The sequence below is a fragment of the Tribolium madens genome, unplaced genomic scaffold, assembly GCF_015345945.1.
Source record: "Tribolium madens isolate multiple individuals breed KSU strain unplaced genomic scaffold, Tmad_KSU_1.1 Scaffold_11;HRSCAF=98;Tcas5.2_LG3b, whole genome shotgun sequence".
Lineage (NCBI taxonomy): Eukaryota > Metazoa > Arthropoda > Insecta > Coleoptera > Tenebrionidae > Tribolium > Tribolium madens.
In genome coordinates, this window is record NW_025400975.1 from 1,463,935 (window position 1) to 1,476,137 (window position 12,203).

Below are 12,203 nucleotides of genomic sequence, written 5' to 3' on the forward strand. Positions count from 1 at the left end.
TCTTGCTGTACCTACAAGAGGAAAACGGTGGATGATCATTTTCACTTTCAGTTTGTGTGAAAAATTTCCAGCCCAGATTTTTTTTAAGTATCTAGCAAACTATCTATCAAAATAACAAAAAAGTGGCTAGGTCGTACCAAGACAAAATAAAAAGTATCAACATTCACATAATGTGTATTTGGCTGAGAATATAAATTATTATTTGTTTACAAGTAAATATAAATATCTAGTAACAAAAGAACTATTATCAATTTGGTACTATAGTATCACAACTGGCAACACTGTATGTTTAGCTTCGGTACAGTGCGTTTGTGACGTCACGTCTAATAGCGCGTATACCAAATACAATGGAAATTGGTAACAGTGTGAGAATTTTCGCTAAGCCTACGTCCTCTGGCGGTCTAACGTAAAACTTTAGTCACGTGATTAACAAGTAGGACTCTAACTGAGGACTTTATTTGCAGGTTAGTGTTTAGCGGTGCTTTCTTATTGTGTTTTTGTGACAAATAAAATCAGCTGAAATTGTTGTGTTTAAGTCCTTTGTGTGAAGTGTCGTCTGCGTTGATTGACAATAATAAAGTCTGGGCAATAGGCCAAAATCGTGAACTTGTGAAAATCGTAAATTCCGGTAGATGACGCGCGCATCACGCTCCAAAAGAAACTGTAATTTGTGAAATTTGAAAATCTGCAGGAAATTAAATGTTACAATTGTTGCACCGTTGTCTGCGTTGATTGACAGTATTTGCTTATAAAATTTTATAATTTTTGATGTTTTTGGTGTAGTTTACAATCAACAAAATCAAAAAATCAAAAGTAAACAATTACGCATTTATTATTATACAACCCATAAAACACAAAAGTAAATTTTTGTATACAAAAATTTATCAAGGTTTCAAACCAAAATATACATATTCCATTGGTGCGCGGACTCGTCGCTCCCCCAACGGAGATTTTTTTGGCATTGCCCAGACTTAATACTGTCAATCAACGCAGACGACGGTTGACACATTTAATAAAATATTGATCTGTCACACAACTAATACATTTTTTCAGGTTAAGAAGCGCAGTATCAATATCTTTCAGACGTTCCATTATAATTTTTATAATGCCAAGTATCAGAACTTGCTGTGTTCCAAACTGTGGGCAAGCGGAGAAAGAGGGTGTTATTTTACATCAATTTCCAAAAAGTAGAGATAAAAAAAACGAATGGCTCAAGAGAATATTCGGTACCATCGGCAATATACCCCCAAATTCCGTGATTTGTGGAAAACACTTTGAAATAACGAGCTACTATAAAACCAAAAAATTGTTACCAAATGCAGTTCCATCCTTGCTCTTGAATTATAAAAGAATTACTCGTTTTCAGGTAATTTATACCACTTCCATTAATTCAGAACGTAAGCCGTTAGAAGCGCCTGCACCGTGTCTCCAATCTCCAGTCATTTGACAAAAATTATATAATTTCAAATCCATTTCGATTTAATTTTGATCAACAAAGCGATTTAAAAATAGGTGATACTCATGATTTTGATTTAAAAAATGTTTCAGATGCAACACTTAATAAAAATATTTTTGAGTGCTTTATTATCCGTCCTACAATTAACACTTTTTTTCACTTTTATGTTGTACAATTTATTGTTACAATGCTGTTTCCTTTTCATCTAAAACCTTAATGATCCTTGCGGACTATTCTAGATTATCCCTCGACGATTTCGGAAAAAATGTTTATACCGCAGTTAGTTTTAATTATTTTTTTTCAGCAGGAAGGAGCAGAAGTGCAGTCTGTAGTACATTGTAAAAGAGAAAAAAGGACTTTATTGGGTGAAACACCTGAAATAACAACACAACAAGAATTAGCAATGGAGAGGACTATTAAAACAGAAGTGGAGTCTGATTATGAGGTAAATGATTGTATAAAAACTGAATCATTCTTTGAAGCGGAAGATGTTCCTTTAATTGAAGTAAAAACTGAAATATCAGGTAGGTATGTAGGAGTTTTGACATTCTAAAGACAACAATTTAAATGTTTCAGATATAAAAACAGAATTGGAATCGTCACAGCCACGTTTTATTTTGAGGGCAACTTCCGTTTCACCAGAACATATGCATGGAAGTAGGAATTTAGTCAATGAAGAGATTGATAATTGTAAAAAAAGAATTCATGTTCTTGAGCAGATACAACTACGCCAATCCAAGAAAATCACACAGTTAGAAAATTTATTGCGACATTATACAAATAAATAAATAAATAAATAAATATGAAAATATGTTGTGAAGACTTTAATTTTTGTCTTTGTTATATTTGAGTTTAACTGTCTTAGTTTTAACAACACAGAAGTCTCTATCTTATTTTTTTTTTTAGGTTTTTGTGCAAGGAAATTGTTCCTCAAAGGAAATACTCTTGCAAGTATCCAGGCTGCAACAACGGGTACTACACCCACATACCTGAGGGGTTTGTGAACAAACGTTTTTTTAATTTTCCCAAAAACCCTACGCAGCATCAATTATGGAGAAATATCTGCAAAATAAATGTCGAAAATTCAAAATTTTTTAAAATTTGTGGGGACCACTTTGACAGGCCGGCCCTTGGTAATGATAGAAGAGACCGTTTAATTTATAGAGCAGTTCCACGAATTCCCAACGCACCTTCCGGCGTTTGTCTGCCAGATCAAGATTTTTAAGTATTTGTTATATCTATTTTTAAATACATTATTTTACTTACTATTTTTATTTGTATTTTTAACTCAGTGAATCTGCACTGTTTCAGGTTGCAGTATTGGAAATTATTAACAAAAATACTTTCAAATTTGTTACCAACAGAGACAGTCTTTCTGGATCATTTCGTACTTTATATTACTGAGGTAGGTGGTAATGCAATAAAAATTGCTGGTTGCATTTTTGTGGATCAAATGGCGGCGCCCCTAAAGCATGCAGTTTACATGCGTATGTGAGGAATTTCGTGATTACAATCTCTTATTGTAACATACTATTGAATGTTTAACTGTTTACTTGTTCTTTTTTTATTTCTGTTTACCGTTAACTTGTTTTTATTTAAAAATAAAATTCAGTGTTGCCAACGAAACTGCAAACTTGATCACCTCTTTAGTAGTTCTAACTGTTTGTGTTTGTGCAAAATATGGATGAAATATTAGATGTGGCCGCTTTTGGTGGTATAAATTGCAAAGAACTGGAAGATGGCATTCTGCACCACATTTTCATAAAACGTCGATGTTATTATGTAAGAGAGATAAGAAATGTAACAATTCCATAACCTCAAAAATCAGTATTTACACAGTGGGACATTAGAACTAATTTTTAGCAATTTTGTTTCTTATAGATTTATAATCTATCCATCAAACTAACGAAGTTATTTAACAAATAACACAGTGTTCACAAAAAATGCAATTTTTTCATAAAATTAAGTGATGACGTCACGGTAGCCATGTTGATTGAATCACGTTCCAAATAAACAATTTGGAACGCTTGTTTTTTGACTTAACACTACTTGAAAGTTGCTTTATTTTATAAATTCTCATTAAGTAAGTTTATATGTAAAATAGTTTCAAGAAATTTTGCTAAAATCATGCTTGTTTATTCTTTAACAAGGGTTTGAAGATAATTAAGGATAGGTTTATTGTTTACTTCTATATTACATGACATGTATGTAATATATGTGTAATATTCGTACTATTACTTCTTACTTAAGCATTTTTTCTTTGTTTATATTTTGTAATTTTGTTTTCTCCTGTAATTGGCTTTCTGTCCATTAGAACTATAGTTATTATTATTATAATGGTTATGTGTTTTGTACACACATGTAAACACTATAGTGAACGACATCAATGTAAATATTTTGTGTTTCCTAAAGATCCTAAGGAATTAAGAAAATGGCTTAAGTTAATCAGGTATAGATATAGCACTTTTATGTTCCAATTCTACACTTTAACTGTTTATGTACTATTTTAGACGCAAAGATCGGAAGCCTAGTAAACATTCTCGAATTTGTCAATGCCATTTTCTCAATGGTGACCGAAAAAATGGCCCAACTATTTTTAACCATAATATGTGGAACCAATTCAAAAAGGATAGTAAACGGTGAGCATATAATTGCAATTTTATATCCGTACTATTTTATTATTATTACAAGGCAAAAAATTAGAGACATTGATCAACCAAGCCCATTAATGATAAAGCAGCGAGGTGATTCCCCGGAGTTATCATCTGATGAGGTAACTAAGAAATACAAAGCAAGATTCAACACCGACGAATTTTTGTAAAATTTAAATTATTTTATCGTGAAACTGAATATCTCAAACAAACTGGCGCTGATACGTCTCACTCGCCACTCCTTTGTCCATTACACTTTACTGAAATAGTTATTAACACTTTTTTTTTACAAAAAATATTTGTTAGATGTTATCTAATAAGTAGTTTTAATTTACCTATTTAATTTTTTTTCAACAGGAGGCAGCAGAAGTGATGCCTGAAGTGCCCTGTAAAAGAGAAAAAAGGTCTTCATCAACTGAAACATCTTCAACATCCGAAATGATAACACAACAGTTAGCAATTAAAACAGAAGTGGTGTCTGATAATGAGATAGATAGTTGCACAAAAATTGAACAATTTTTTGATGAAGTGGAAGATAATACTTTAATTGAAGTAAAAACCGAAATATCAGGTTTGCGGTTTCCAGATACGTCTTTTAAGCTATCTCACAACCTGAAATGTTTTAGATGTAGAATTAGAGTCACGTTTTATTTCGAGGGCAACTTCCGTTTCGCCAGATCACATGCATGAAAGTGAAGAGATCATTAAATGTAGAAAAAAGATTGAAGATCTTGAGCAGATACGACAACGCCAATCCAAGAAGATCAGAGAGTTAGAAAATTTATTGCGATATTACACAAGTAAATAATAAATGAAAATAAACAACACGAATTAAATTATTTTGTTGTAAATAAAGACATTTTAAATGGAATTTTATTTCTGCTCTCTGGAAATGTTATTATAGTTGAGCTTAACTTACATTACAGTCTCTGTCTTTTAGGTTTTTGTACATGGTTGTTCTTCGAAAGAAGTAGTGCTGAAAGTATCCAAAGACCCTACACAGTATCAGCCATGGAGAAATACCTGCAAAATAACATCAAAAAATTATTTTTTTTTACAATTTGTGAGAACGAAAAAATCAAAGCCCAGCAATTGTTACAAAGTAACAAGAAATCCGATTTTTTGTGATGTTGGTGGCGTTAATAATTAGCATCAAAACAATAATAGTCATTATATGAAATTTTGTTCTCGCACAAATTGTCGTATTTTTGTACAAACCTTCTTAAATCATCTTTGGGCGCCATTTGTAATAAATATAAACCTATTACAACCTAAACACGTTACGATATTTCGAGCCTTATACTGTATTGTGCATATTTTTGGAAATATACAGAAACATTTTTGTAACTGAACGTAGCTCTATGTTTAGTTTAAAAAAAAGCACAAATAATGCATTGGTGTCATTCAATGATAAAAATTGCTTAATTTAAATGAAGATGACGGCGAGACAAACAGAAAAATTACAGGCAGATAAGACATTAAACGCTTCACATTAAAAAATGAAGTTATGCAAAAAATTTTGCCAAAAACCATAATTAAAAAAACAAATTTTTGCTTCATCTCATGTTTTTGACTTTTTGAAAATGCTGCACAAAAGAAAAAAAAGTGTAAAGAACAAGGTTGTACAGAATATTACCTAAATAGTTTGATAAATTGAACAGACGAACTACGACAGTTATAGGAGCTATTCATTTAAATTTTGTTAGTTATATTTTCAACACAGTAATACTTATAGTAAAAAACAAGATAGAAAGTCATTCCCGCGGCAATTTTTAAGTAGAAAATTCCCACTATAATTGTGTCTTGATTGCCCAAAAGTGACAAATGACTGAAATTAAGGTTCTTCTTGTTTTTTGGAAACTCCCAAAAATATTAGCTGTTATTCTATTCAGTTTATTAGAAATTAAGGTCTTCAAATTTGGCGCAACCCAATATTTTCTATTTTTTTTTGTAACCCTACTTTTAGTAAGTATTTTCATTTCAATTATATTTATTACGAGTAAAGTAATATAGTTGGAATACTGGTAGCTTTATTTTAAATAAATGAGGTACTTATTTGGGGTATCTAGGTAATTTTCATAATTACATCATTGAATGCAACCTTATGCAATTTGCTGTCAACATATTTTATTCTGATTTACAATCATTACAACAAATATTGGGATTATGTTAGGTCATGCTTATAATATTTGGTTTCAGTTTTAAAAATAATAAAAGAAACACCAGTTAAGAATTAAACTTTAATTTTGTGATAAACACTAAACAAATATAAATAATGCAATTCATCATAATGATTGTTACAAGTTGTTACTCACAGTCTATAGTACTTATTTATTATCCAAACTTTAGCGAAATATTTGCTTTAGTCATGCTACTGATAAAAGCACTTAAGCTGCTATAAATAGTACATATGTTTTTTAATAGATATAAGACGACAACAACATAACAAAAAAGTAGTTTGGTACATTCCATCACCAATATTTCTCCAGAGACTTGACCAAATCTTTGGGATTTGTGCTGGGTCCATGCCTTTCAACCGGTTGTCCATTCTTGTCGATGATAAACTTAGTGAAATTCCACTTGATGAAATTTCCCAAAGTTCCCCCTTGCTTATGCTTCAAGTAGACCCACAACGGGTGTGCATCTTTGCCGTTAACATTAACCTTCTCAAAAACATCAAATTTGACATTTTTGCTTGAAACAAACTGGCAAATTTCTTCACTGCTCCCCGGTTCTTCTCCGGCAAATTGGTTGCAAGGGAAGGCCAGAATACTCAATCCTTTGGATTCACCATAATCGTCGAATAATTCGACCAACTCGGCGTAGTTGTTCTTGGTGTAACCACACTGCGAGGCCACGTTTACGACGATGCAAACGTGCCCTTTGTACTTCTCCAAAGACACGTTTTCGCCCTTAAGGTCTTTGGCACTGAACTCGTAAATTGACTTGGCTTCTTGTGGATTTTCTGGATTAGACATTTTGGTCGACTGTTTTGAACCACTTGTGAAACAACTCTGACTCAGGGTTAGAGAAATCGAACAATATACTGGATAATATGGCGTAGTTGCGCGTAGTTGTTTTCTGTGATAAGTGAGTCATTATGGGAAACTTAGGCAACACAAATTGTACCAAAAAACACAATTTTTTTATTATTAAGTAGTTACAGAAAATATAATAATAAACTACCACAGCTTCTGAAGAGATTCTAGAAGAGTGAGAGGTTTAACACTAGAAGCATGTCTTTCTACAGGAACCCCTTCATCATTGACAATAAACTTGGTGAAATTCCACTTGATGTCTTTTCCTTTAGGACTGGGGATTTTTTCCTTCAAAAATTTCCACAATGGATGAGCATCCTTGCCATTAACCTTAATTTTTTCAAACATGTCAAACTTAACATTTCGGGATTTAGCAAATTCGGAGATTTTTTCAGAGTCGCCAGGTTCCTGTCCCCCAAACTGATTACAAGGAAACGCCAAAATTCGCACTCCTTTCTCTTCTGAATACTTGTCATACAGTTCAACAAACTGTTCATAATTTGATTTTGTATGTCCACATTTTGATGCAACATTTACTATAATGCAAACGTGTCCTTTGTACTTTTCTAATGAAATTTCTTCGCCTTCAAGGGTCTTGGCGGTAAAATCGTAAATAGTCGTCGCAGGTGGGGCTTCAGAACTTTCCGCTGTTGTGTGGTTTGCGTCTGAAGCGTCTAGGCTGGGTTGAATTCTTTTTGTTGCTTTGGTCTTTTTACGTGGCATCTTTATGAAAATATAATAACAACGATGAAAAAAAGTTAAATTAGTTGTTTTTCCAATTTAAATTGCACTTACTGCTGAATATTAAATTCTCGCCGGCTTTTTATTAAATTAAGGTTATGTTTTTAGTTGTTGTAATGCTGCCAACCTTGAATATGAAATTACAGTTATTTGCGCGCTAATTTCAAAATGTGGTTAAATTAAGTTTTTAAAGTATATATTTAATTAAATAAATGAAAAATTTGTTGTATTTGTGAGATAAATAATTGACGACCATGAAATTGGCCTTTATGCATACACCGGGACTGTTAGTGATTGTAATTTTTATCTTTTTATCCTCAAGTTGGTTTCAAATTTAAATCTTATAAATTAATGGTAGGTTTACAAGAAGTAAATTAAATCAAAATTAAGTTAATCGCGATTAACTTCAATATCGTGAAATCTGATTGGTTGTTCATCAAAATTAAACCAATCACGTAACGAATGAAATTTAATTGCAATTAAATATTTAATTCGCCGTTTATAAACCCACCCTAAATCTTATAGTTTGGCAGCTTTGACTCTTAAATTTAAACGTCAAACTTTTATTGGCAAATGACAAATGTCATTCATTTGCGACAGGTGAATAGATAGAAATCACTAAAAAAACTTTCAAGAATGTCATAGATATGATTCCCTTTAAAAAAATACAACTTTATTTGACTGCAGTTAAATTTAATTCAAAATCAGTGAATACACTAAAGTCGTACGCAAAAAGAAGTGCCTTGTAATGTCTTTAATTTTTTAAGATTTTTAGGTTTTTCCTAAAAAAAATTGTTTATGCATATTTAAATTAAAAACAAAAGGCGATAGCAGGACGCGGTTTTGATCAAAACTATTTTCTTTAAAAATCGAAAATGCACAGCTACATTAAAATAAACGGGAAATGAAAATTTTCCAAATGTAAATTTGGTTCTAGTTGTCAATTATCAGTTTGACAATACCTATAATAATAATGACAATAGGTACCAAATTATATAATAAACTAAATGAAGAAATCAAGAACTTAAATATAATTCAGTTTAAGAAAAAAGTAAAGATAATGTTGCTCAACAAAAGTTTCTATTCTGTGGAGGAATATATGGACTGTGACTTAAATTAAATATTGAAATTCATATTGTTATAGTTAGTGTTATAGGAAAATTAAGAATTTAGCGACAGAATGTAGAGTGGGAAAAAGTACTATCGGAAAGATTACTAAAAAGTGGGTAAATGAACCGTGAAACGCAATTCGAAAATGTAATTTGTTCAAATATAACCTATTTATTTTTTAACTGACATGCTGTCAAAATGTTTTAAGCTATTTTTAATAAAACACGTTCACACCATGAAAAAACTAAATTTTTTTGACATTTCCCATTTTTTTTTGAATGTAGCTATATCACAGATTTTGTTCGAGTAAATTGGACTACATGAAAATGTCATATATAAACGTTGTATTAATAGTACATTATAAGCGAGGTGGTAAATATGGCATTACCCCGAGTCCTTATGTACGGATAAAGCACAGGGGGTAATGCCATTACCACCCAAGGTTTGTATGTTATTTTTTTCACAATCACATTATTTTCAGTCAAAAATTTGGGTAAGTTAAATAAAATTCTAAGAAAGTTAAGGTCCAAACTGGTGAGCCATACAAATGGCGTTTGATTTTGACATTTCAGAAATGTCAAAGTAAATATTGAAATAATGTGTGAATCTGATTTAAAGTCGTCGAAATAGAGCAGTGTACACCTTCAGAAGTAAGAGACACTGCTATACAAAAGCAATTGAATACTAATTTAACAAAATATTATGCGTAACTTGACAATTTGAAAAGAAAAATTCCTGGTAATTTTGTAATTTGAAGGTTGGCTATCCTGCATATTACTGCCCATGAGAAGTAATATTATCACTCTTCATGAGATTTAATGACGTGTTTTCCAACCTTTAAAAGTTAGTAATCGGTATATTACATTAGTGATTGTGAATAAAATTTAATTTAATCAAGTTAGCATGTAAAAAAAATAAAAAAATAAATAACAATACTGAAAAAGGCATTTAAGTCAGCTTCTTCATTTCGAATGTTAAAAAACTCGTCAAAAGTAAACAGAGAGTCCTAAAAGACCATTTAATTTAGAGTAGGCGGTGATTAAAGTCCTTCAGATGGCAATCCTGATTTTTGACATCAAATATCAGCGGAAACTTTGACAAGTTTGTGTTTTATTCCTTTTGAGTGAAATAATGTTTACTTTATAGTAGAAACTTTTTATTGCTGAACAAGACGAATGTGTTGCCAACTGTAGAATTTAATCGACGCCTACTCTAATTTATAATTTTTTTGATCGCACGGTATTTCACATGTAATATTCTATTAAATAATGATAAAATTATAAAAGAGGAAATGCCCTTCAAGATAGATTGATAAATAACACGAAACGTCGATGAAAACACACCAATCAGGTGAAAACCAGTGAAATTTTATGTCTCTAACATTTTACATAGTGTTAAGTCTCCAATGGAAAGGAAATATCTAATCACACAATTTTATTTTTAGAGTACTTACAGTATTAGTCAGGGAAAAGTGTTCAAGGATTCTAAATATTTATTTGGAATATTTTTAAAAGTCGGAAAAGTTGTGTATTTTGGGTTGCCTGAATTAGCTTCGGCGCAAAGCCATGACATCGCATGATTGCGCAAATAAAATAATAACTGGAACTGGAAATGTTGATTCCCGGCTTCCAGTTGTTTAGCGTTGCAACGACAGTGTTACGGGTGTTTTCAACAGTACCTCCTGTGATAACATCAAAAACCACAATGTCTAATCCCGAGAAGCCTGAAGAAGCCAAATCCATCTACGAATTCAGCGCCAACGATATCAAAGGTGAAACCGTATCTTTAGAAAAGTACAAAGGGCACGTGTGCATCATCGTCAATGTTGCCTCCAATTGTGGTTACACCAAGAACAACTACGCCGAGCTTGTGGACCTTTTCAACGAGTTTGGAGAGTCCAAGGGTTTGAGGATTTTGGCATTTCCTTGCAATCAATTCGCCGGTCAGGAACCAGGGAGTAATGAAGAGATTTGCCAATTTGTTTCAAGTAAAAATGCCAAATTTGATGTTTTTGCAAAAATTAATGTCAATGGAAATGACGCGCATCCTTTGTGGAAGTATTTGAAGCATAAGCAAGGGGGAACATTGGGGGATTTCATCAAGTGGAATTTCACCAAGTTTATCATCGACAAGAATGGGCAGCCAGTTGAAAGACATGGACCCAGCACCAATCCCAAAGACTTGGTCAAGTCACTAGAAAAGTACTGGTGATTTGGAATTATTGCAGACTAATCTTATTGTTATTTATGCTCGTTATACATATTTACTCAAAATAAATCTTGATTTATATAAAAATATCTTCTAATAAAAAATCACATAATTTGTATAATAAGACAATGTAAGATTCAATAAGGTAATGACTGTATGAGAACAAATATTTCTTGTTTAGATACATATGCGTTTATATTGTTTACAAAATAAAGTGTTTACTACCTACACTGTCATTATATTTGATTAGCTCGTCCTTGTACAACTTATAAACCCTCTTTATGTGTGTATTTTTCTGTTTATTAGTCAGTTTGTCGTTGTGAATGCTTTTGTAGGTCAACAAAGGGTTATTTTAGATCTTATTCAACATTTTAAAACGCTAAAAATAATTACATAATATAGGGTGATTCACGAGGAATATGAGCCTGACCAAATTTTCGATGCAACCAACATTACAGTTGTCGCAAAATAACTTACGAAGAGTAATGGTGGTTGCATCGAGAATTTGGTCAGGCTCATTTGTATAATTGTGCAATTTTAGTTTCGAAAAGTTTTTTTATCTACTTTTATGAATTTATTACTTCTGCGTACCTTATTCAATAATTATATCGATCGGAAAACATTCTTATAAAATTTTAATCAAGTCTGCAACGTAATACACAAGTATGTCAATAAAAAACATACTACGCAACTTACATTACACGGATGCACACTTTCTGGACTATTTTCTCTTACGGACTTTTTTGTACGGTTTGCTAAAATTTATTTATTCACAACCACTAATGTAATTTGCTGATTAAGTGATTACTAACCTTTTAAAGGTTGGGAGACACATTATTACATCTTATGAGCCAGTAATATTATTTCATCTCTTGGGTGGTAACCAGGTTCGCTAAAATACCGGGAACTTTCTCTAACTTCTGGGGGAGTACACTGCTCCATTTCAACAATTTTAATATATTCACACATTATTTCAATATTCTTTGCAGAAGTAAGAAA

At 31.9% G+C, this 12,203-nt stretch overlaps 5 protein-coding genes across 11 annotated transcripts; 3 read left to right on the plus strand and 2 right to left on the minus strand.

Annotated features, from left to right (window-relative positions):
* Positions 1-167: 167 nt before the first annotated feature.
* On the plus strand, positions 168-2,267 carry LOC123007523. Of its 5 annotated transcripts, none has more exons than XM_044402878.1 (4): positions 168-406; positions 1,054-1,366; positions 1,761-1,980; positions 2,033-2,267. In XM_044402878.1, exons 1-4 carry the CDS (start codon positions 348-350, stop codon positions 2,242-2,244), a joined length of 804 nt encoding a protein of 267 aa, XP_044258813.1. In that variant the 5' UTR covers positions 168-347; the 3' UTR covers positions 2,245-2,267. The 5 variants fall into 5 exon arrangements, with proteins under 5 accessions (XP_044258813.1, XP_044258822.1, XP_044258845.1 ...); XM_044402887.1 differs by having other exon boundaries at positions 170-406; positions 1,764-1,980; XM_044402910.1 differs by having other exon boundaries at positions 179-464.
* A 605-nt stretch (positions 2,268-2,872) lies between these two features.
* Positions 2,873-5,361, plus strand: LOC123007509. 2 transcript variants are annotated; one of them, XM_044402858.1, is made up of 6 exons: positions 2,873-3,905; positions 3,967-4,095; positions 4,148-4,229; positions 4,465-4,678; positions 4,734-4,907; positions 5,048-5,354. In XM_044402858.1, the coding sequence occupies exons 1-6, from the start codon at positions 3,793-3,795 to the stop codon at positions 5,233-5,235; spliced, it is 900 nt and encodes a 299-aa protein (XP_044258793.1). In that variant the 5' UTR covers positions 2,873-3,792; the 3' UTR covers positions 5,236-5,354. The 2 variants fall into 2 exon arrangements, with proteins under 2 accessions (XP_044258793.1, XP_044258801.1); XM_044402866.1 differs by lacking the exons at positions 3,967-4,095; positions 4,148-4,229 and having other exon boundaries at positions 2,873-3,238; positions 5,048-5,361.
* A 972-nt stretch (positions 5,362-6,333) lies between these two features.
* LOC123007581 (phospholipid hydroperoxide glutathione peroxidase-like) lies at positions 6,334-7,203 on the minus strand. Its single transcript, XM_044402966.1, has one exon. It carries the CDS (start codon positions 7,083-7,085, stop codon positions 6,579-6,581), a length of 507 nt encoding a protein of 168 aa, XP_044258901.1. The 5' UTR covers positions 7,086-7,203; the 3' UTR covers positions 6,334-6,578.
* Positions 7,204-7,230: 27 nt separating this feature from the next.
* LOC123007567 (probable phospholipid hydroperoxide glutathione peroxidase) lies at positions 7,231-8,013 on the minus strand. 2 transcript variants are annotated; one of them, XM_044402946.1, is made up of 2 exons: positions 7,941-8,013; positions 7,231-7,868 (listed from the first exon to the last, which is right to left on the minus strand). In XM_044402946.1, the coding sequence occupies exon 2, from the start codon at positions 7,866-7,868 to the stop codon at positions 7,290-7,292; it is 579 nt and encodes a 192-aa protein (XP_044258881.1). In that variant the 5' UTR covers positions 7,941-8,013; the 3' UTR covers positions 7,231-7,289. The 2 variants fall into 2 exon arrangements, with proteins under 2 accessions (XP_044258881.1, XP_044258890.1); XM_044402955.1 differs by having other exon boundaries at positions 7,231-7,892; positions 7,941-8,008.
* Positions 8,014-10,555: 2,542 nt separating this feature from the next.
* LOC123007561 (probable phospholipid hydroperoxide glutathione peroxidase) lies at positions 10,556-11,293 on the plus strand. Its single transcript, XM_044402933.1, has one exon. The coding sequence runs from the start codon at positions 10,608-10,610 to the stop codon at positions 11,205-11,207; it is 600 nt and encodes a 199-aa protein (XP_044258868.1). The 5' UTR covers positions 10,556-10,607; the 3' UTR covers positions 11,208-11,293.
* Positions 11,294-12,203: the final 910 nt, after the last annotated feature.